General features: G+C 40.9%; 1 protein-coding gene across 1 annotated transcript in view; it reads right to left on the bottom strand.

Annotated features, from left to right (window-relative positions):
• STX12 (syntaxin 12) overlaps positions 1 to 22,993 on the bottom strand; it is a 31,301-nt gene extending 8,308 nt beyond the window's left edge. The window contains exons 1-5 of the mRNA XM_065930180.1: positions 22,762 to 22,993; positions 11,264 to 11,333; positions 9,487 to 9,586; positions 3,644 to 3,781; positions 1,427 to 1,470 (exon numbers count right to left, since the gene is read on the bottom strand). Of these exons, the coding sequence (XP_065786252.1) occupies positions 1,427 to 1,470; positions 3,644 to 3,781; positions 9,487 to 9,586; positions 11,264 to 11,333; positions 22,762 to 22,879 (470 nt within the window). The 5' untranslated portion in view covers positions 22,880 to 22,993. The remainder of the gene's footprint in view (positions 1 to 1,426; positions 1,471 to 3,643; positions 3,782 to 9,486; positions 9,587 to 11,263; positions 11,334 to 22,761) is intronic.
• Between the last annotated feature and the right edge of the window lie 2,564 nt (positions 22,994 to 25,557).

The raw sequence follows: 25,557 nt of genomic DNA, 5'->3' as shown, positions 1-25,557 counted from the left end.
AAGAAAACCAGGTCTCAGCTTTCATGGGCAAAACCAAGAGGAGGCAGAATCACAAGGGATGGGGCTCCTTGCTGATTCCATTCAGGAGTACACTCTATAATCTTGCTAGACAAGAAGTGGGCAGAGATGTTAAATCTCTGGCCCATTCTCTCCCACGGCACTCTCATAGTGCAAGTTGTGCTGGTATCTCAGGTACTAAATGGGTAGAGAAGAGCAGGTTAAGTGATCTGTCAATGCTTCACCAATTAGTCTGACAGAATCACATCTCCCAGTTTTCAAGACTCTCTTCGAGGCTGTTAAATGTCTCTTAATAGAAAACCAAAGTAAAAAAGCTAATGAAATGTTACAACTCTTCTTTTCTGGTACCATATTTAGAAGAAAGGCGTATGACATACGAGACATGCACTTTGAAAATTCAGTATGAAGTGCCTTTCCAGTAGTACACATAAATCACATGTCATCTCCACAATACTTAGAGAATTTTCTCCATGTTCTGGAGATACAAAGCTGAGAGAGAGAGCACTCCAGGCCTCTGAGGTGCTCATAGTATAGTGGTGGCAAGACAGATGCATACCTGTGACAAAAAGTACTTTATGTTCTGAACTAATACCATCAATACATTTCTATGGAATTAGTTAATATGGTTTGGAGGAGAAAGATGTTTTGTAGATACAAATCGTTTGCTTTTTCTAGGGTTGCCTCCATTTTAGGGATGAGTAAACAGAAACCCAGGAACTTTGAAGAACTTAAATCTGAATTACAGGTAAAATTTCAACCCTCCTAATTTGTAGGTTTTGGGGTTTCTATTTATTCCTCTTGAGCCAAACCCTCTCCTCAACACACAGACATCAGAGATTTCTTGAAAGTTTTTTATTCACTTTGAAATTATCCCTTTCATAATTCAAAGATCATGGAAAAGCCCACTGTTTTGACTTTTTTAATTTGATGGATTATAAATTACCTACCCCAGGGCTCTTGAGAGTCCCTTGGACTGCAAGGAGATCAAACCAGTCAATCTTAAAGGAAATCAGTCCTGAATATTCATTGGAAGGACTGATGTTGAAGCTGAAGCTCTAATACTTTGGCCATCTGATGCGAAGAACTGATTCACTGGAAAAGACCCTGATGCTGGGAAAGACTGAAGGCAGGAGAAGGGGACGACAGAGGATGAGATGGTTGGATGGCATCATCAACTCGATGGACATGAGTTTGAGCAAGCTCCTCGAGTTGGTGATGGACAGGGAAGCCAGGTGTGCTACAGTCCATCGGGTTGCAAAGAGTCAGACACGACTGAGTAACTGAACTGAACTGATCCCAGGGGTTCCTTTATTTTTCCTCCTTTTTTTCTCACTGATTTTTAAAATTAAAAGTAAGTATAAAGTATAAAATCCCATCTCAACTATCTACCTTAGAATAATTCCTTTACCTGTCAAAGGAGACGAGCTGTTCCTCTCTCTGCCTCTCCTCCGCCTAGAAGGTAGATGGCATTATTGCTGTTGTTATTCACAAACATGTCACAGACACAGACACAGACACACACAGACACACACACACACACACACACACACACACACACAATGGCCTCCTTTAGCCACAGTATAAAGAAGCAACATGCTTTGGCTCTGATAGGATCTATAAGATGACACAGGGCTCTGGCAATCTGTCTTGACTAGGAAATGGGTGTAAAGTGGTCAAAAGCCAATCTGCATTCCACTTTGGATTCAGAATCAAAACCATACTAAGTAGGATGGAGAGAACATGGTAGGAGAAAGGAATAAAAATTAATAACAATGACAACTTATTTTAAAATTTGGAGAGAGGTGGATTAAGGGAAAGAATTGAAAAAGTGCAAGCAAACAAATTTTCAGAACTTGTAAAGATTTTTTTTTTTTAATAGACCTTTAAAGCATATCAGGTTCTAAAGTGACAAACTGACTTCAAAAATCAGTCTAACGATACATTACTTTTGTAATTTAACAACTAAGAAAAAAAGTTAAAAGAGCAATCTATTAAAAAAAAAAACCTTCCGTTTTTTGTGATCACAGTAATCAAAAAGTTAAGCAAAATAAAGAAAATTTCAAAATTCTACCCACCTAGAGGAATACAGTGGGTTTTTTAAAATTATTATTAGTTTTCACTCTTTCCCCTGATCAAGAAACGAAACACGGCTAGTGTCCTAGAGCCTACCTCTGTGCCCTTCTCCAATAACAACCACCTCCCTCTCCTCCATAGTAACCATTATCCTGACTTTTTGGCCACCATTTTCTTGTATTTTTAAAATATTTATACATATCAATATTTAATATTTTATCTGATTTTGAATTTTACATGAATGGAATTCTACTGTTTGTATTCTTTCATGCTTTGACTGGATCACGTTAGATTATGCCAGATCCATCCCTCATGCTAAATATAACTATGGTTCATTTTCTCTGTTGTAATATATTATAGTACCACCACGTATTTATCTCTTCTACTGTTAACTGACATTGGAATGTTTCTGATTTTTGACTATTACAAATAATGTTGCTATGAACACTCCTGTACATATATCCTGGTACAAACACACAAGAGTTCTCTGGGGTAGAACAGCTGGGTCATAAGGTGTGAGTGTGTTCTGAAGTTACAGCCAAAATGTTTTCCAGTGGTTGTTCCAACTCATACCACCACTGGTCAGGTAGGAAAGTTCCTGCTGCATTACATCCTTTGCGTACCCTGGGCTGTTCATTACACTGCAAAAATTATTTGCCAGTATTCTTTGGGGGCTAGGATAAAGGTGTCTGAACAGAGACAATTTGTATTTGCTTTTGTCTGGCACGAAGGTACTCGACCAGACCAGGACTACTGGAAGCTTCAGGCTTTTGGGCCATTCGGGTAGTATGAATTTGGGCAGCAAGTCTGCCTGAAGGTTACTTTGTGGTACAATTTACTGTCGGGATTTCCCCTTCCTCCTGCCACCCTCAGTGCTAATGCAATTTTTCAGCAGTCTGCTAGGGGAGAAGAGGGCTTACTTTTCTTTTTTTTTAGGGCCCAGCTTAATTTGAGCAGCATCTTCTTTTACAACATTCACCTTGCATGGACACATTACTTTGACTTCATGCCATAAAGACATCAAAACTGAATTCACGTTTGCTCTCAGTAAATGTACTCAGTGGAAAAGCAGTTTTTTTCGGCGCTCTGCTTATCTCTATGGGTTCACACTTTCTCTTAGGCTTTGATCTTAATATTTTGATGGCTCTTCGATATTTTTGAGACATTGGGTTGTTAAAATCTAGTATTTTAATTCTTTTCAAAGAGAAGGCTAGTCCAAATAACCTAGCCTGCTACATTCTAGGAAATGGATTTATCCTTTCTTTTTAAAAAGTTTTTAACATAAGATCAATATGACAATGAGAAAGAAAAAAGAAAATTACACGTAATTCTACCTGTCATTTTTGTAAATCATTGTGCATATTCCTTCCCAGTCTTTGACCACATGTACACTTTTTTAACAAAGGTCATACCAATCTGACATTTTCACAGCAGCTAATGTCCATGTTTGTTATTTGGAGGAATAGTAAGCAAAGACAAATGGTCAAAAAAAAATTTAAACTTAGGAAAGAACACCCTGAAATGTGCAGAGGTCTTTTGGAAACAAACTCACAGAAAGACGAGACCCAGCTCTTGCTCGGGCAATGGTCTCCTTCTCCTTTTCAGACACCCTTCTCTGCACGGCCTGGAAGCTGTTCAAGGCTGCAGAGAAGTCATTCATGAGACGTTCCTTCTGAAGTTTCTGCTGGCGCTGGGAAATTAAACAAGAACTTAAAATTTCATATTAACCCAGAATCATTTCGTTTTAATTCCCTTTAAAAGCGAAAGTATACCCCCTAAAAATTCCCAACTAGGAAAAGAACTGTGAAATAGGCTCTTCCTTAAATGAACGAACTTGCTCTTTTCTAACTCAAATCTCTGGTTAATACTATAGGCCAAGTCAGAGTTTTCCTTCTTTCATTCTGACAAACCTGTGAACTGGGTGTCTTTTACCTTGTAAGGGAATCTCAGAGGGAACCACAGTTCAGAATTTTGGTTTCCAGGAGAATCTAAAAGCAGAATAAACACCTATGGATTTAGACTGGACTCAAACAGAGACTGTTTCCTTGCTAACATGTTAAAAACTGTATTCATCTATAGTTAGTTCACAGCTTACCTGAACACCATAGAATCATTTGCCTTCACACTGTACTGAGATTCAAAATCTTTGAGAACCTAAAAGCTTATTCTGCAGAGTTACAGGCCATGTTTACTTGGCTTACTGATACTATGTCTCAAAAAGCACATACTGAGAGCACTTGCTATCATCAATCAATCGGTACTACAGGTTATACAGAGGCAAGTATAATCAGTAAGAATCCAAGTGGTCAAGGCCTCAAGAGGTGGTGGACACTAAGGGAAGAGTAAGGCATGAATAGCAGCGAGAAGGGGAAAGGCAAAGCCATGCAAGGTAACTGTGAGCAAAGGCACGGTGGCAGAAATTTGCAGAGGATTTACAAAAAGGTAGTTTGGCTGGAACCAAAGGTTTTTTTCATGAGAATAGCTAAAAGATAAAGTTGAAAAAATAGGGAAGGAGCTGGCCACTGCAGGGTTTATTTTTCTTTTTTAAAGATTTGCTTACTTGGCCACACCAGGTCTTAGTGGCACACACAGGATTTTTGATCTTCATTGCGTCATGTAGGGCTTCCCAGGTGGCGCTAGTGATAAAGAACTTGCTTGCCAATGCAGGAGACTAAGAGACGTGGGTTCCACTCCTAGCCTGGAAGATCCCCTGGAGTAGGGCACGGCAATCCACTCCAGTATTCTTGCCTGGAGAATCCCATGAACAGAGAAGCCTGCCAGACTAGTTCATAGGGTTGCAAAGAGTCAGATATGATGGGAGCGACTTAGCACGGATGCACTCAGGCATGCAGGTTCTTTAGTTGTGGCCTGGGGGGTTTTAGTTGTAGAGTGTGAACTTGGGCCCCCTGCATTGGGAGGGCGGAGTCTTGGCCACTGGACCACTAGGGAAGTCCCCACAGCAGGTTTTATTTTATTTTTTAAATTTATTTTTGGCTGTCTAAGTCTTTGTTGCTTCACGCCGGCCTTCTCTAGAGCAGGGGTTACACTTTGTTGCAGTGCAAAGGCTTCTCAATGCAGTGACTTCTCTTATTGCGGACCACCAGCTTTAGAGCTCAGGCTTAGTAGTTGTGGCTCACAGACTTAGTTGCTCTGTGGCATGCAGGATCTTCCCAGGTGAGGGACTGAACCCATGTCCTCTGCCTTGGCAGGCGGATTCTTAAACACTGGACCACCAAGGAAGTCCACCCACTGCAGGTTTTAAATGCCAAGCTAATGAGTTTGGGATTCAACCTCTAAATAACCAACAGCAATGAAGATTTCTATGAAGGGAACATGATGTATACAAAATGATAACTTAGAAAAATGAGTCCATGATGGTGAACACAATGGAATGGAAAAATGAAATAAGTCAAAAAGATGACCACAATAATCAAGATTTAAGGTTAGGAAGACATGGTATCAGTAATGAGAACATAAAGAAATAAGTCTAAAAAACATTATGCGACTGGCTGTGGGGAAAGGAGGATAATTTCAAAGGATGACTCACATTTCACACCTGGGAGAGAGATGGTAACACTGAAAGCAAATTTAGATGAGGGACTTTTTATCCTGAAATTTTAATTTTTACATAAAAATTAAATAATAGAGGGGGGAAAAAAACATCATTCCCCAATCTCACTACCCAAAAATATTATCTTTGAAGTATATTGTTAGGTAGCTAGAATAGGGAAAAAGAGTCCAAAATGGCGGTGGCTAAAAGACCTGGAAGGGAAAGCCCGCGAAAATAGAACAAAGGAAGGTCTGAGGACCGGAGTGAGAACCTCAGGTAAAACAAACAACGCTCCTGCCTAAGCCCAATTTACATAAGGCAGGCCAAGGGACAGAGAAACGTATAAAAAGAGGAGCCAAAGCCCTCTTCTCCCTTTTTGCTCCCTCTCTCTCCCGCGCGATGGGGGCGCTCTTCTCTTCGCGTCTTTGGACCGATGTGCCCTCACACTTCGAAAATGGATTTTCCTGCTATTATCTAAATAAACAGAGCTGTAACACTGATTTATTTAAGAGCTATAACACGGTCTGTCCTCCGAGAGCTGTGACCCGCCAGGGGGCTTTAATGTCCGTCACTCCAAATTTTTGTGACGAGACAAAGAACCGAGGAGCATACACTCGCATGACAATATTATAAACATTTTCCATGTTAACATACTCGTCACAATTTGGTCTTTGCTACATAATACTCCACTAAGTTGATCTAGTAAATTTTACATAAGCATCCCTTTTAGATTGTTCTATTTTTAACTATTATAAATAAACAAAGCTAAAGTAAGCCCTATTGTAACAGCTAATATTTACAGAGTTCTTATCACATATCATATTGTTATAACTACTTTATATAATAACTCATTTAATCCATATATCTACCTATACTATTGAAGTACCTATTTGACAGATCTGGAAAATGAGGCACAGAGAGGTTAAGCAGTTCGCCTGGGATCACATAATAAATGGCAGGGGCAGAATTTAAATCCAGGAAACCTGGCTCCAGAGTGCACAGCTGGCTTTTTTTTCCTTAGAACTTAGAAACATTTGCATGAGTGGAAATATTAGGTCAAAAGGCACAAACATTTTTTTATGACAATAAGTACTGTCAGTCAGCTTAGTGAGGGTTTTGGGTGAAACAGGAGGGGTTCATTAGCATATCAAAGAGGAGATGTCAGAGCAGGAATTAGCAATATGGGCCAAGTACTTAGAGGTGCAGGGCAAGGGACTGAAAAAGATTTGGGGACCACGGTCATAAAAGTCACAGGAAGCTCATAAAAGTAGAAAAAGACTCCTGGGGGAGAAAGCATAAAATAACAAAATTACAGGATCACTGGTAGCGCCTTGGGGCACACCCACTTCTAAGAAGACACACAGTCAGAGAAAGACGCTGAGACTCAACCTGGGGTAAGAGACAAAAGGCCAGAAAGGGGTCACCAGAGTTGGGAAACGTGAAAACTATTTTGTCATCTTTACTATGGAAATCATGGGAAGAAAAAGGAAGTTTCAGTAAAGACAGGATGAACAGGAGGATCAAATAAAACAAAGAGAAATGAATAAAAACTCAAAAAAAGCCCACTGGATTTGGCAATTAGAAGATCACTGATAATAGTGCATAAGTATGAAAGAAACGTGAAAATAGGATGTATGGTTTGATAGTCCAGTAGCAAAAAGATGAGTGACAGGGCTAAGATTAATTAGATAAAGAAACAGTTGAAAAGGAAAAGAATATTCAGCACAATAGGAGGAAGGGAATCCAGGATTTATATTTCACCAGAGATAATACCTCTGTGGATTTATTTCATGTTCTTAATGATCCAAACTTTGCCAACAAACGTCCATCTAGTCAAGGCTATGGTTTTTCCACTAGTCATGTATGGATGTGAAGTTGGACTATAAAGAAAGCTGAGTGCAGAAGAATTGATGCTTTTGAACTATGGTGTTGGAGAAGACTCTTGAGAGTCCTGTGGACTGCAAGGAGATCCAACCAGTCAATCCTAAAGGAAATCAGTCCTGAATATTCATTAGAAGGACTAATGTTGAAGCTGAAACTCCAATACTTTGGCCACCTGATGCAAAGAGCTGACTCATTTGAAAAGACCCTGAAACTGGAAAAGATAGAAGGCGGGAGAAGGGGACGACAGAGGATGAGACGGTTGGATGGCATCACTGACTCAATGAACATGAGTTTGAGTAAACTCCAGGAGTTGGTGACAGACAGGGAGGCCAGGCATGCTGCAGTCCATGGGGTCGCAAAGAGTTGGATATGACTGAGCAACTGAACTGAACTGAATGATTCAAGATAATGGAAGGAAACAAGAAGATACATAATCCAAAAATAATTTCTATTTGATTTTGAAATACATTAGATTTTTTAAGTAGATTGAACTTTCTATTTTGCTTAGGCTACTATTTAACACTTTGCTGTTGCTCAGTCGCTCAGTTATGTCCAACTCTTTGAGACCCCCGTGGACTGCAGCACATTCTGTTGACATATCAGACTAAGAGATTCCCTTTTTTTACTGCTAAAACTATCTACAAGTGTGTATTCCCCATGTGCACAGCTGGGAGGAGGAAAGGGGTGATTTGGGAACAATTTGAAAGAATGAATGGCAAGGGGAACTTGTCCAGTATGAGAAACAGCCAACACAAATAGCACACAGAGGCAGAATCAAAGGATGATTATGTTAAGGTTACTACTTTGTAGCAGGATGACAAAGTACCTAGTTTTGGTTCTTTTCTTTTGGGAAAGAGGATGCCAAAAATCCAAAGATTGAACACATACTTCATTAAACGCCTTGCCAGGAATGAGTTAAACTGATGATTTTCAAACTTTTTGATGGAGATCCAGAATAAGAATGTGACATCTTGACCTAGCATCATATACACACATATGTGTGAAACAAAAGTTTCATGTAACTGTATTTCCCTCAATTACATGGTTACACACTCTGATATTTCTATTCTGTTTCATTTCTTTTAAATGGTGATCACATCACACTAAAATTATTTTATGTTCCAACAGTTACAATTCATAGACAATCCAGGAAGGGGAGTGGTAGGCTTCATCTTTAGAGCCATCAGAGACAAAATATCATCATTTAAAAATTCACTAATAAAAAACAACGTAAGTTAAGTGCCCCCATGAATGGTATAGAAACTAAAGCAAAATAAAAATCTCAATAGTCTAAGATAGAGAAGATTTTTGTCCTGGAAGAGACAGGATGTAAGGCAGACCATGAACAGTAGGTTAAAAAGCCAAGTTACTATGGAGGGGACACATCTGACTTTAAGAACAAGTGAAGTAAAGGCATGGCATATCAAGGGAACAATGAATTCCAGCAGAAACTGTGTCTTTAAAGGATTTAAATGGTCACTGAAGAAAATGACTTGAGTAGAGAAATCTATTTCTCAGAGCATTTCCTTAACTGGAAACCTACAAATGACTTGATATGACATGAAAGTGACTGCAAAGTGAAAAAGACGTTTGCTTGAAATTTCTAGATACTGGATACAAGCCAACCAGAATCAAGCCAGAAAGCATAAAGCTGCTAGTCAAATCCCAACAAGATGCAAACACTGAGATTCTTCTTCAGTTAAAGCCATTTTACTAATATATTAATATATTACTGCTAATTATCACAGCAGCTACCCATATTGAGTACCTGCTAATACCTTGCAAGATCTGGTACATGCATTCTTTCTGTTGTCACAATAGACACTTATCCATTTTATGGATAAGGAAACTGAGGTTCAGTGTGAAGGTCAAGTTTGTTTCACATACCGCCTCTTCAAAAAAAAAAACCCAGCATTTTTCTTATTCAAAATAAACAAATCAAAACCCCAGAAAATACCAACCTGTTCTGAAGTAGATAAAGGAAGGGGCAAGGACCCCAGTTCCTTCAGTAATTCATTTGTTTCCTTGGCAAGCTGATTTGTAGAGTGTTGTAACTGTTGCCTAAGAGAGAAAAGATATGTTTTAGGATATTCTCATTTCTTGAGAGCTGTTAACATCAGTCTGTTCTCAGAGTGTCTCATGATGCAGGGAATGAAAGGGCACCTGAAGGAATGGGTTCCCAGATGCTCAGGTTCACAACAAAATTCCCAAAGTACCACCCAGTCAAACTCACTTCAAGTTGTCTTCACGCTAATGAGTAGAAAGAACCTACCTCAATGAAAACTGCTGATTAGGTATTTTAATTCTTTGGGGAGAAAAGAAAAGCATTCTCAGCAGTTCTGATAGAAATACAAGAACAGCTGCCCCCACACCTCAATCTAATAGTTTTAACATGTTGAACTCTCCAAAAATTCTCACAGTGATTTGCCCAAGAGTTCTGCATGGTTACTGTCTGTCACAGTCCACCGACTAGTGACAGAATCCACGCACTGGGGGTTGGATGAAAGGTGCATTAGAAGCACAGATTCCACCCGAGGGAACAACCTCCAAAGATCAACTCCCACGTTTGTGCTTAAAGCTGGTGCTTTTTCAGCTTTATCTTTGGCTCCCTACCTATGCTTTATGCTAGACTTTCTGGCTCTTTCCTCCAAAACAAAGAAGCCTTATATTGTGTAAAAAAAAAAAAAAAAAATGGAAGGAGCAGAGGGGGAAGGAAATTAAAGAGGGGAAAATGTGTGGGATTGAAAGGTACTAGAAATATAAAAAAGATTCCTTTCAGTCATGGTTTCTTCTACCATCTGGCCATTTCTGCAAAGGTTTTAAGGGAGGACAGAGAAACCACACTACTAATTACTAATATTTTTTCACTGCAAAGGGATCTCCAAGATAGAAGGGGAAAAAAAAAGCAAAAACAAACAACAACAACAAAAAATGAGAGTCAAAACCAAGAGGGAGTAAAAAAAACAAAAAACAAAAATGGGATTTCCTGGTGGTTCAGTGGTTCCCCTTCCACCGAAGAGGAAACTGGATCAATACCTGCTTGGTGAACTAAGATCCAACTAGCCATAAGGTACAGCAAAAAAAATAACAAAACAAAACAAAAAAGCCCCCCAAAAGAGTCAATCTGAAGCCTGAGCATCACAGACAGTACTAACATACCCACAGTTACCTCACGTCTCCCTCAAAAAAGCTCTCAAAGTACTAACAATAAGTCATTCTCTCACTTCCCAATGTCTAGGACAGGAAACAAAAATATTGTTAAAGATGAAAACTAGAACTTCTAACAGCAGAGGCGGAGTCAAGAAGGACGTAATAAAAAGAATCTATTCCACTATTCTCTCCTCAGGTCATTCCAATACACTTTTCTAATATTATATACAGTTGGAAATCCAACAGATTAGATGAGCACTGTAGATCATCAGGAGGCCTGTGCCAACAACGAAACTCATGTAGGCAGAATGCAGAGTGGCAGGGATTCCTCCTCTACTTCCCTAAATTGTTCTGCTAAGCTGTCCAAGGGAGGAAGAAAAGCAGAGTCCAAGGACTCTGAGAGGCAGGGGAGATCACAACCCATTAATGTATTTTGTTGCTCCTCTTCTAGATCCATCTATGACCTCATGTCCCACTGCCTCTCATGCTGAATCACAGGCCTGAAACCTAAGCCGCCAAGCAGCAAGAGCATTAAGTGTGTCCCCAAAAGGCCCTCACAAATCCCAACCTTGTTAGGAAGCTACTCACAGATTTTCCTGTAGCTTGCTTGAATCCTGCTTAGTTCCTAGTTGGCTCATCAAGTTCTTTATCTGAGCGGCTGGGGAGAGGAGAAAAACAAATTTATTAAAAAGAAAAATACATTCATCACAAGCACCCTGGGGAGGGGGGAAGGGATAAATTGGGAGACTGAGATTGATGTATACATACTACTATATATAAAGTAGATACCTAATAAGGACCTATTGTATAGCACAGGGAACTCTACTCAATACTCTGCAATGGTCTATAAGGGAAAAGAAACTAAAAAAGATACTGTGTGTGTGTGTGTGTGTATATATATATATATATATGATTCACTGTGCTGTACACCTAAAACTAACACAACATTGTAAATCAATTATACTTCAATAAAAATTTTTTTAAAAAACAAGCACCCTAATTCTCAGATCACTGGTCTCTCCCCATATCCTGAATAAGTATGTACAACTAATAGAAAGCATGCTATGATCAAGACCCTGGTCTTGATCTTCTATTCTCTTCTAAATCTACCTGTGAGATCTACCTTTCTCCTAGAGAGTAAATATGCCACTAAGCAGAAGATGGTGGTTCTGTTCTTCACTCCCGAAGAACTTTCACATTCTGCCAGATTTCCAGTGGCACTGGTTAAAATGTTTCTCTCTTTTGGAATGGCCTTGATACCAAGTGTCAATTCACAACAATAAAAATTTAAATTCATGAATACAAAATAATTTTCTACAGCAAACATTTCTGGAAAGACAATGTACATTTATTATTGATAGTAAGTTACCACTAATTGAGCACTTCTATGTGCCAAGTACTATATTAGGAGCTTTGTATACACAATCTTATTCATTTTCAGAGCAACAGTCTGAAGTGAATGTATCTTCATTTTGCAGATGAGGAAATAGATTTAGAGAAGTTAAATATCTTATGTAAGTGCACACACAAAAAGAAGTAGGGCAAAACATTCAACTCCAGGGACATCATACTCCAATGCCTATGTTCCTTTAATTATGCTGTCTGTAGAAAAATAGTACATTGCTTTGTTCAGATTACTCTACCAAGACACTGTACTAAGATTAGGAATGGTCATATTTGAATCCTAGATGTTTAAGCCCCAAGCCCTGGACTAGGAAAGCAGAGTTCTGGAGGAACTGATAGTCTATCAATAAGCAGAAACAGACTGCCTGGGAATCTGAACACCCTTGTCACTCACTGACTTCTACAACAGGAATAGAGCCCCTGATTTCCTATGTCCTACTTTCTATTCTCTTTATCTGTTGGCAGAGAAGATAGGGGAGATTCATTCATTCATTCACTTATAGAGCTTGAAATTTTATTGTATGACTTTTTTGTTTGTTTGCATGCTTGCATTTTAAAAGCATTCACTGTCTTCTATAGGGCTTCCCAGATCACTGTGCCATCATGGATGTTGCAAAGCAAAAGTTTCCACAGTCTAGAATATACATGTATGTAACACTTCAAATCATGATTTTATCTTATTTTAAGACCATCTTTTAAGCAAAAATATAACTCCAATTTTATAACAGAAATATAAATGATTAAAGTGCTTAAATGATTAAAAATGATTAAAATTTACATGATTAAAAAGTTGCCTTTTGACAAACTTTCCTAAAATATAACTATTCTATTAAATGAGGGTTTTTTAGCTTAATGGTTCCATAGGAAAATGTAAAGCACTATAAAAGATTGCATTCTGCTAAAAAAGCATTATGTAAGATATAAATAACCATTTTTCATCACTAAGATGTATAATGTCCTTCTTACCTAAGTCTAATGGGAATTAGAATCAAAGCTATCAACTGACTGGCCAAACAAATAATTTAAGAAAGAGGACAGACATTAGCATCTACAGAGTGTTCACCATGTGCCAGACACTGGGCTATGTACTTGATGTGGTGTAATAAAAAGTATATTTGGTCTTTGTCCTCAGTTCCTGGCAAAGAGTTCCTAAAAGCCTTGGAATTTCCTGAGTGATAGGAGTGTCTTTCGTTATTCATAAAGGGTTCCTTTGGAGCATACAGAGCTTACCTATTGAGGTGACCTAAGCCCTGATAGCCTCAGGGTGGGTAGGGTTTGTCACCAGAAAGACCAAGTAATTAGTAGGTTGGAAATTTCAGTTCCACCCACCAACCTCTGAGAAGGGAAACTAGGGGTAGGGAGAGGAAGTACAGATTAAACTCTATAAATTCTTGAACTAGATTTGATGAGCTTCCAGATTGGTGGGCTCCCCAGGTAGTTCAGTGGTAAAGAACCCACCTGCCAATGCAGGAGACTCGGGAGACACGGGTCGGATCCCTGGGTCAAGAAGATCCCCTGGAGGAGGGCATGCCAACCCACTCCAGTATTCTTGCCTGGGAAATCCCATGGACAGAGGAGCCTGGCACAGTCCATGGGGTCGCAAAGAATCAGACACGACTGAGTGACCACACACACACACAAGCACAGACTGGTGACCACATGCAGATGCAGGGAGGGTGTCAGTGCCCAGAGAGAGCATGGAAATTCTGAGCTCTTCCTACATACCTTATTCTAGGAATCTCTTCTATCTGGCTGCTCCTGAATTATATCCTTTCATAATAAACCAGCAAGTGAATGTTTTCCTGAGCTACATGAGCTGGACTAGCAAACTAGCTGAACCTGAAGAGGGGCTCATGGGAACACCTCGAATACAGCTCACCGAGCAGAAGAACAGGTAAGAACCCAGACTTACAATTGGCATCTGAAGGGGGTGGGGTTGGGGGAGCCTTGTGGGACTAAGCCCCTAATTTGTGGAATCTGATGCTAACTCCAGGTAGTGTCAGAATTGAATTATATTGTAGGACACCCAACTTAAGTCCAGAGAAACTGACCACTGGCGTGCGGTAAACCCACACATCTGGTGTCAAAGTATTGAGAGTGGAGGAAATATCAGAAAAGTGCTTTTCCTTCGCTCCTGATAAGCATTATCTCACTGTTGTTGCTGTGCTAGTTGCTCAGTCGTGTCCAACTCTTTGTGACCCCACGGACCGTAGCCCCCTAGGTTCCTCTGTCCATGGGATTCTCCAGGTAAGAATACTGGAGTGGGTTACCATTCCCCTCTCCAGGGGATCTTCCCAACCCAGGGACTGAATCCCGGTCTCTCATATTGCAGGCAGATTCTTTACCGGCTGTCCCACCAGGGAAGCCCCTTATCTTATTAGGTAAGCATTATTACAGGTGGGGACACAGCTCACGCTGTTACAAAACTCACTCCTTCACTCGGAATACCTATTCTCCAGTTATGTGCTCCGGAAGATATTGCTCTCAAGAAGCTTTCATTTTTAGGAGAAGAGATAATAAGCATGTATCAGGTAGTGATAAGTGCTATAAAGAAAAATAAAATCAGGTATGGGCTGGAATAACAGGGTAGGGAGAGGGGACTAGTTTATACAGGGTAGTCAGAGATGACCTGATAAGGTGACACAGAGCAGAGACCTAAAGGAAGTGAAAGATCAAATCCTGAAGAATATCTGGGGGAAAAGCTTTCTAGCAGAGAACATGAAGCACAAAGTGCCCAAGGCGAGCGCACTTGTGATGGAGAAACAGGGGGCCAGTGTGACTAGAGAGAGATGACAGAGAGGGGAGCCAGGACACACAGGACCCTGTAAACTAGAGCAAGGCCTTCGCATTTTAATGAAACGGGACGCCACCAGTGGTTTTAAGCAGTGTCATAAAAACCAGAATTCAAATCCAGGGCTAATTCCAATAACTATATTTTTTTATGTCACATTAGATTCTCTCACAGGCAGGCAGACCTTTAAAGGAAATACACAGAATATAGTGACTTAGGGCAGGCTTCCATTTGCCAGTGTTGCACTTTGCCCCACCCTGCTTATCTGACAGCTCCCTAACTTAACAGCTCTCTCTCCTCCAGATAGGCTGATGCCCTTGCTCTAACCTGCTCCCTTCCCTAAGGCCCTGCCACCTTTGGGAACGTTCCTTTGTACTTACTGGAGCCCAGCAGAGTGCCAGCACCCAGGGAGCAGTCAGCAATTGCTGATTAATTGAGTTAGCCTCAGTTTTATGTCATACCACTTTCAAGGCAGAAGATATGAACGAACATGAGCTAGGAATAATGAGATCTAAACTCTAAGCCAAACAGGACCACTAACTACACGTACGGCACAGATAAGTCATTTCATGTTGCTGGGTCTCTTTCATCAATTGTATATGATATTCAGGTTTAACTAACACATATTGAGTACCTATTGTCTGTCACAGTACTTACTATTTGTGTGGGTGGGGCTTTTTTCCTCATTCAATTATTACGACTACATAAGGACTAAATGACCTCTAAGTACTCCCACCACTGCTCAATGATAAAAGTCAACAATAATGAAGAAGCTCTAGTCCCAGAATGATGCTGTGTAACCAAGCAGTTTTTTTGCAAGCCACAGTTTGGCTGAGAGAGACTCTGCCTCTCTGTACAAATGGGACTGGACTGACTATACGCCTCTGGAGAGGAGGGACCACATTCTAACTCATTTTTGTGTTTGCATAACCACACATGCATACACACTCCTCCAGAAAATAACTGGTTACAGGGTGACACATAAAGGTAAATGTTACTAGTATGTAGCATGAATGTTACAGTTCAAGGAAACAGATCTCATCTTATTGACTCTCTTTACATATAGCATTCTCTTTAGAAACTCTAGAGATTTCAAAATTTCAAGCTGTTAATCACTAATCAAAATGTATTAAATGCCCTAGACAGCAAAGGGGATTTTACAGACTATGGGGGAAAAGTCAATTTAAAATCAGCTGTTCTTGGTTTATCCTCAGCCGAGAACGTTTTTTACCTAGTCTTTTCTGACTTCTTTTGTTTGCTGAGATATGTAAATTGGGATGGGGGGATTGGGGTGGGGGGATGGAGGAGGACTTTATAGCGTCGCTTGTTAGCTAAGCACCAGAATGAATCCAAGCTTTCATCAATTCTATTCAAATTCCTGAATATTGATATTTTCCTAAAAGTTTCCATCAAGATGTCCCAAAACTCAAATGATAAGGACAGTAGCCTCTTTGTTTACTGGAAGTAGAATTCTCTGTATACTGCCCTCCATAACCAACATCAGGGTTTATTTGAAAATAGTGACTCAATGACCCATCTGTTTCACAACCAAGAACTGTATCACTTGAGACTTCCCTGATGGTCAGGTGGTTAAGAAACCACCTGCCAATGCAGGGGACATGGGTTTGATCCCTGGTCCGGGAAGATCCCACACAGTGGGGAACAACTCAGCCTGTGAGCCACAACTATTGAGCCTGAGAGCCTGGAACCTGTGCTCTACAACAAGAGAAGCCACCGCAACGAGAAGCCCACACACCACAGCTAGGTAATAGCCCCGGCTTGCTACAGCTAGAGAAAGTTCACACACAGCAACAAAGACCCAGCCCAGCTATAAAAATAAACAAATAATTCTTTTTTAAAAAAGAAAAGAACTGTATCCCTTAAACCTAAATCACAAAAAGAAATAGTTACATACGCACTTATTTTCCCTTGAATGCACTTAAGATGTTAAAAAGTAAAGTGATACTTTTTGGAATAATTTTTATCAAAATGGGTTAAATCTGAAAGAGTTTTCTGGTCAGCTTGGTTAGCCTTTTCTAAGCATTCTAGTAAATAAAAGTTTTACTTTTAGATTGATTTGTTACATTTTGGATGAAAATCACTGGGTATCTATTCTCTATGAAATGCTACATAATCTGGAAACCAGATGACTAGGCCAAATGTAAACAAAAGTTCTTCAGTTCTGTGTAAGCAATTTTGTTATTTTTAAAGCTAGGCCTCAATTTCTCCTATCACTGACCTCTCATGTTTAAAAGCATGTCCTGGCTAAAACTTTTATAAGACTACGAAGCAAACCAATTTATTGCACATTACAGCTAACATCCACACTAGGACCTACTCTAAACTGAACACTCTTCATGGACTTCTGGCTGATACCAGCTTTTAGCAGAATCTGAATCTCCAAATGAACCTTAGTCCATATCAAAGTCTAGACACATTGAAGGCAACCACCATAAAGGTAAGCAAGCAAACATATATTCTAAGAAAGAATCGTGTTTACATAAAATGAGAACATGATAGCTTATGTTATGACATAAATCATATGACAATGAAGTCATCTCAGTGTCTCACTCTGAAAATTAGGTTTGCAATGTTTTTGCAAAGCTACAATGAAAATGACCTGACTTTTTAGCTACTATAATAGGAAAGCTCTAAACGAAACTGAACATGAACACTGAATATCAAAGGTGTAATCTTCTATTTACCATACCCATGACAGAACACACAGTGGGTTAAGAACACAGACTCTGAATTAAGACTGCCTGTGTGTTATTCCCAGTTCCACACTTCCTAGTAAAAGGCTCCACTCCTTTGTGCCTCAGTTTCCTCACCTAAAAAATAGGAATAACAAGAGACTCCTCATGTGGTTGTTGTGAGGCTGACATTAAGATAATATGAAGCTAAATTCAGAACAGTGTCTGGCACTTAAAAGAACTCAATCAAGCATAGCTATTATTATCAAACTCGAGACCAAGAAAAATGTACTTAGCGATGATAAAAATCAATTAAGTACATACTGAATGCCAACTATTAATACATATCCACTTCGGTGCCAGGCCCTGTAGCTAAAGAGAGCTGTACAAAGCATGGTCGCTAGCCTCACAAAACTAACAGTGATCTCTCATATGGAATAACAAGGTCAAAAAGCATGAATTAATTACAGAATACAGAATAAAGTAAGTGCTAAGCTTGCGAATTCAAAAAGGAAAACAAAATGACAGTTAATATTTCTTAAACAATGTTGCAGGCCTGCTTCAAGCACTTTACATAAATTTCCTCATTTAATTCTCAGGATCCTATGAAGTAAAGACTGTTATTAACTCCATCTTATAGATGAGGAAACTGAAACAGAGAAGTACAGCAATATGCTTACATAGCTAGTTAGAAGCAGAACTAAGATTCAAACCCAGACAGTCTGACTCCTGAGTCCGCTCACTTAACTACTAAACTATAGTGGAGCAGGGGACTCAACCATTAATATTACCATTTATGGAATGTCTACCATGTGCCGGGCACTATACTAGGCACTTTCAAATATCCCATTTTACCAATAGCATTCATTTTACTGATGGGGTAACAGACAGAAAGGGGAACTGCTCCAGGCTAATGGTACAACACAGAGGAGCAAGAACTCTGTCACAGATCTGCTGAGCCTAACTCCCAGGCTCCTGTTGACTTCATTCTTTGAAAAGCAAGGGAAAGCTTAGTTACAAGGGGGCAGGATTTAAGCACAACTCAAAGGATTTGTATAATTTAGGTGGCTTGCAAGGTAGGAAACAATTGAAGAAAGGAGGAATAGAAAGAGCAAAAACTTGCTGCAAAAACAAGTGTTTAGGGATGTTAAGAAGAATAGCCTGCCTGGAGCAAAGGGTGATGAGTAGGAGAAAACATGGCTAATTTGGATTAAGATGACAAAGACACTGGAAGCAAAGTGGAATGCTAAGACCTGATGCAGCAGACAACAGCCAGCTACTGTAGGCTCTTGAGGAGGTAAGAGGGATTTTAGACACACTGCTGACAGCATTACTGAATGAACTAGAAAGGGAACAGAAACACTAGACTGTGCAGCTGGATACAGATGTTGAGATCATGAAGACTTCACAAAGAGGGCAATGAAATAAACAGCAAAGGGACAATAGGGAAACAATTTTGAAAGAACAGCCCACAGGATTTCACACAACAGTCAATTTCAAAAGTTTAGCTGCTTTTAATTTTTTAGTAAACAAAATCATATCAAAATTAGCAACATTAAAGAACAGACATGCTGTTCTTTCATCTCTTCAGAGATAACTTGGAGCCTGTTAGGTTATTTCCCTCTATCTGCCTAGACCCTTCGTTTCACAACAGGCGGAGTCAAGCATTTTTCTTCTGTTGCCCACACATACTGATAACAACCGTTTGTGCCAGGCAGTCAACCTTAGCTGTACCTATAACAACCCACACAGTGGCCTGCCGTATTTCAGCCTCACAGGCTCAGCAATTCCAAACCCACAAATGCAGCTAAAAAGTTGAGAAAAAAGAATAAGCTGTTCTCTCATATTTTCAATAAGTACAGGTCCTTGCAAGACTATATGGATGTGGGCATATATCTGGGGCGGGGTGGAGGGGGGAGTGTCACATCTAGACTGTATACTTAGGTATACTGGTCAAGTTTGGGGGATGGGTACCAGTCTGATAACTGGGTAGAAGCAATGTCACCCTACCAATTTCCATTTCCCAGAGCCTCACTAAACAATCCCAAAGGGAAAATTCCAACTCACACTGCCAAGGGTCGTAAGATGCAGTAGGAACCACACAGCACACGGTAAATGAGGCAGGAAGAGTTCCAAAATGGTGGAAAAATCTCATTCATTCAAATCTACTAAATACAATTTACTGAGCACCAAAACCCTAAATAATGTGAGCCCTGGCTATCTCCACGGCCTCTTTTCCTACTACGCTTCCTTCTCTAACTGCAGTCCAGACACATTAGTCTCCCTGCCATTTTTGAAGCCACTGAGGTCTTTGCTCTTGCAATTTCCTCTGCCTAGAATGCCTTCCCTCAGTTACTCACATGGCTCTCTCCCTCACTTCATTCAGATGTCTACTCAGAGAGGCCCTCCTTGACCATCTGGTGTAAGATAAATAGCGCTTTTTCCTCTAGTTACTTTGTGTCTCCTTATCCTGCTTTATTTTTTCTCAGTAGCACTTATTATTTCTCCATATTAGTTATATATGTGTATGTATGCATATGTATGTATATACACACATTCATACACGTATACATATATACACACACGCACTATCAGGGCAGGGTTTTGTCTATCTTGCTCATCACTCCATCCCCAGTTAATAGCAGGTCCTCAAAGAATATTTATTTAACAGCGAATGAGTGAATCTATCATATGGATAGATCTGAGGTAAGTACTAGAAATATAAAGATAAATAAGTCAGGTCTCATTTCTTTAAAGGAACTAACAATTTAGCAGGAGAGGTAGACAAACCACAAGAGGAGAAAGGTCCACAGCTCAGGTATTCCCCATAGCATCTTATGAAGAGTAAAAAAAAAAGTCACTTCTAACTTGCTGAAGTGTTAACTGCTACAAAACTGTAATATTAGTTAAAAACTATAAAAAGGCTAAATGTTGGTCATAAGAGACAGATATGGTTTCAAATTTCTTAGCCTGTTTCCTAACCCATAAAAAGAAATAATACTGGTCATTACTTCACAGGGTTGTTACAAAATCAAGTTAGATGATGCCTGTAAAGCACTTACATCGCCTCGAACACAGTATGCACCAAAAATGTTAGCTATTAATGTTATTAATGGCTGAATCCAACTATTACTTGAGCCTGATGCTTAACCAAGAGTTAAATCTTATGAATTCTATTGCCAAAGACACCTCTCCTATCCTTTCTTTCTTTTCATTTTCAGTTCCTAACTGGCTGATTCCAGCCTCTCCCTTTCAACTAGATTTACACATTTCTACAGAATTAAATTCAAACCCATTAGGTTAGCACTTAAGGCCCTTCATATCTGGGTCCCAACTTAACCTTTCCAAGCCTACTTTGCACTACATTCTAGAATCCACCACGTTAGTCAAATTAAACCACTCTACTTTTCTATACACAGCAGATGCTTTCCCCCTACCATGCCTTGCTCATTTAATTCCATCTTTAAAATGCCCATCTCTTATTTATTGTAAAAAGTTCAAATCCGTTCCACCATCTTTCCAGCCAGACCTAACTCAAATGCCATAATGCCTTCCCTGGTCCCTCCCAAATGAAAAAGATGTCTCTCCTGAATACCTATAATTTTATTTTATCTCTTCTATAGCACCAAACTCTTTCAGTTGCCATGTACGCCACGGCTCCCTGCCGGTTCTTACACACAGTACATGCATGATACTCAAATAAATGCATACAGAATGAACATTTCACAAATAGACATTAAAATTAGATTTGGTCTCAACAATAAATCTTTGGCTTTGAATCAGAATTTTCTGATCTAGCCTGTATTACAGTTACCTCACAAAAGGAAACTGGAACACAAAGTACTATACTTCCTAACTAGTGGTCATATATTTTTAAAATATTTTTATTTTTTGGCTGCATCATGCAGCATATGGGATCTTAGTTCCCCAACCAGGATTGAACCCGTGCTCCATGCAGTGGAAGCATGGAGTCTTAACTTCCCTGGACCACCAGGAAAGTCCCACCAGTGGTCATATAAATTTTTGTTTCAAATTTCTGGATTTCACAGATCACATAGTCTTCTTTCCACTTCCAAGGTGCCAAGACTCAAATGATTTCCATCAGAAATTTTCCCTCTCTCAAATTCTACGTTACATATTAAATTTAAAAGTTAAGTGGTATTTTTTTCTTTAAAATATAGAACATAATTGTGATTCAGGACCAATTAGTTCTACCTATTAACAGGGTACAGCCAAGCTCACAAAAACACAATAATAAACAACACGGATGATGATACCATTCCTTCCAAGTATTTGCTGCTGCTGGTGACCTCCTGTTTATAAGGCTCTGAGCTGATTTTCAGGCACAAGATTTAACACATTCATCTACAGTCTCATTTAGACCCTAACAGTGGGGAGGCAGTTTTAAGACAAGCAAAGACATTCCGAAATCCACCACCAGCTCTACCATGTCTTACTTGCTATGTGACTGTGGCCATGTCCCTGAGCTTCTGTGTATCATGCTTGTTGAAAAGAGTAACTAGACGGGGAAGGAAAACAAAAGACTCATCAGCTTGAAATCCAAAAACACGCAAATCTTCTGCTACAAAAGACAAAATACTGTAAACTGAAGTGTCTTTGGTGAATTCTCTTTATTAAAGCAGAAGTCATCAGACCCCTTGAATACAAGTCATTGTAACTGACTTCCAAACATTACAGGAAGAACTGCATTAAAGTCACCAAAACACATGCATTCTCCAGTCTGCTTAATTGAAAGCAGCTGACTTTCAAGAAGCTGAACAGAATGTAAAGTCTAAACCGGTAAACAACTCCCGATCCAAACTGGTCAAAGAGAAGTGGGTGGAGGGAAGCAGATGACAGGAAAAACTCGGCTGACCGCTGCATCAGGTCGACTCACTCACTGCTCTGGAGCAGACAAACACACCCTCCCACCCTGGGGCTGTCAGGACGGCTGTCTTAGCCCCAAAACACCTTAAGGGCAGAACTCCTGAGAAGAAACTCGAGCTTCAGTTGAGGCTCCGGACCCTCAGAGTGCCTGGGCCTGGCAGATTCGCGGATGGCAGCCCACCGTATCCAGAGCGGAGCGCCCGAGACGGCCTCAGGTGTGGCTTTGGCCGTAGCCCCGGCTGGACTCCGCGGTCCCGGCAGCCTCGTCAGGACGGCCCCCGCCCCCCAGGCGCCGCGGTACCCCGGCTCACTGGCTTGGCTGATCCGCTGGATGTTGCCGCTGCACGTCTGGATGATGCTGTTGAAGTCCCGAAGCGGGGGCCCCGAGGCCCCCGGGTTCCGGTACATGTCTAAGGGACCGTAGGACATGACGAGGAGCAGACACCGACTCGCCCTGCACCGCGCTCCTACCGGAAACAGCCGCCAGACCCGACCCGCAGGCTGACAGGGAAACCGGGAAGAGAAAGGGCGGGGACGGGATGAAGCTGCGTGCGCACCAGCCCCGCCCCCTCGCGGCGCGCTCGCGTCCGCCCCGGTTCGACCCGCCCCGCATTTGCGCAGGCGCCGGTGGACCTGGTGGCTGAAAGGTAGCTTAGAGACGCGACGCCCTGGAGCTTGCGAGGCGGAGCGATGACGTCATGCCGTTGGGACTTGGATGGGAGAATGTGGGGTGGCGGAGTTGTTTATTGTCAGGGCGCGGCGACAGAAGGCAAGAATTTTTCGATTAGCATAAAATTGTACCAGATGATCTCAGCTCTAACATCCTATCCTGTTCTATTCTGAGAACCCAGGCCCAAATATGGAGAATTCGACAACCTTGAAACCCAGATCCGTAACCGAACTCCTGAGATGCCTCACTCTGTTTTCATCCCCTAGGGCTTTGGGAGGATTTTTGAAGCACTTTTATGGTTTACAAATCACTTTCATTTCTCCCTCCACCCCTTTTCTAGTCTGAGTGCTTAGTCGCTCAATCGTGTCCGACTCTTTGCGACCCTATGGACTGTAGCCCGCCAGGTTCCTCTGTCTATTGAAGTTTCCGGCAGAAATATTGGAGTGGGTTGCCATTTCCTTCTCCAGGGGATCTTTCCCCACACAGGGATCGAACCAGCGTCTCTTGTGTTTCCTGCATTGGCAGGCGGATACTTGATCAGTGCGCCACCTGGGAAGCCTAACAATAAAATAATAATGAAAAGATTTTTTAAGCACGTATTAGGTGTGACACCCCACCCCCCCCCCACACACACACACACACTGCAGTTCAGTTGTTCATAAGCTGTTTCACGCCAAGGGACGATGTCCTAACTATTCTTACCTTCAGACTAGATAACGGACAATCGATTTTTAAATGTTGAAGTAAAGTAACAATAATACTTTTGGCCACCTCATGCGAAGAGTTGACTCATTGGAAAAGACCCTGATGCTGGGAGGGATTGGAGGCAGGAGGAGAAGGGGACGACAGAGGATGAGATGGCTGGATGGCATCACCGACTTGATGGGCATGAGTTTGAGTAAACTCCGGGAGTTGGTGATGGACAGGGAGGCCTGGCGTGCTGCGATTCATGGGGTCGCAAAGAATCGGACACGACTGAGCGACTGAACTGAACTGAGCTGAAAGTAACAACAGAACAAGCATCATCATCTTCCCTATTTCAGGTGAGAAAGTTAATGCCACAGAGGTTAATTTGCTTTTCTGAGATTTGATTGCAAAACCCAAGCACTAAGCTAATCGTATTGTCAGCTTGCTATGTCCTTAAAATGCATTCTCATATTACCAAATTCATTCTCCATCTAAATCCCCTCCAAATAGCTTCTTCATCTATATCCCAAACTAGAATTTCTTGGAGAACTAGATTCTCAAATTTTTAAATCATTCCCTTAAGTAACTTGTAACGTATGACCTCAGTGTTTCCATAGAAGACTGCATTTTGTGAGCTTATGGTAAATGGAAAGACAAGGGTAGATTTTGCTTTGGGAGGAGATCAAGATAGATAGAAGTGAGGGGAAACTGGCAGTGTTTGTTTTCCATTTTCTCCACCCCACTTCACCCCAGTCTGCTTTGCGATCTCTGGGGAATGACCAAGAGAGGAAGCTGCTTGCCTGTGTGGGAGTGGGCCCTTAATGGGTGAATGAGCCTGCATTCAGCCTTAGAGCTTTTATAAGCAAATCTGTCTCTATTTTTTGTTGAAGCATTTATAAGAGCATTTTTTTTTCTCTTTAGAGAAGGACAGATGACATTTGGGGGCTCTCATTCTGGTTTTTAAAACCATTTTTTTGTTTGTTTGTTTTAGAATCCTTAGTTTCATATATTTGCCGGCTAAGTCGCTTCAGTTTTGTCTGATTCTTTGCAACCCTGTGTCTCTTCTGTCTCCTGCATTGGCAGATGGGTTCTTTACCACTAGCACCAACTGGGAAGTCCATAATTTTATATATCTTGCTGACAAAGGTCCATATAGTCAAAGCTATGGTTTTTCCAGTAGTCAGATGTGGATGTGAAAGTTAGACCACAAAGAAGGCTGAGCTAAAGAACTGATGGTTTTGAGTTGTGGTGCTGGAGAAGACTCTTTAAAGTCCCATGGACAGCAAGGAGATCAAACCAGGCACTCCTAAAGGAAATCAACCCTGAATATTCATTGGAAGGACTGATGCTGAAGCTGAGGCTCCAATACTTTGGCCACCTGACATGAAGAGCCAACTCATTGGAAAAGACCCTGATGCTGGGAAAGACTGAGGGCAAGAGAAGGGGATGACAGAGGATGAGATGGTTGGATGGCATCACCTACTCAATGAACATGAGTTTGAGCAAACTCCAGGAGATAGTGAAGGACAGGGAAGCCTAGTGTGCTGCAGTCCGTGGGATCACAGAGTTGGACATGACTTAGCACCTAAACGACAACGGTAGTATTGTATGGGCTCCCCAGGTGGCACTAGTGGTAAAGAACCCTCCTGCCAATGCAGGAGACCTAAGAGATGCCGGTTCGATCCCTGGGTGGGGAAGATCCCCTGGAGGATGGCATGGCAACCCACTCCAGTATTCTTGCCTGGAGAAT

The sequence above is a fragment of the Muntiacus reevesi genome, chromosome 3 (genome assembly GCF_963930625.1).
Source record: "Muntiacus reevesi chromosome 3, mMunRee1.1, whole genome shotgun sequence".
NCBI classification, from domain to species: domain Eukaryota; kingdom Metazoa; phylum Chordata; class Mammalia; order Artiodactyla; family Cervidae; genus Muntiacus; species Muntiacus reevesi.
The sequence above is the reverse complement of the archived record's forward strand: the minus strand, read 5'-3'. Positions and strand labels throughout refer to the sequence as shown.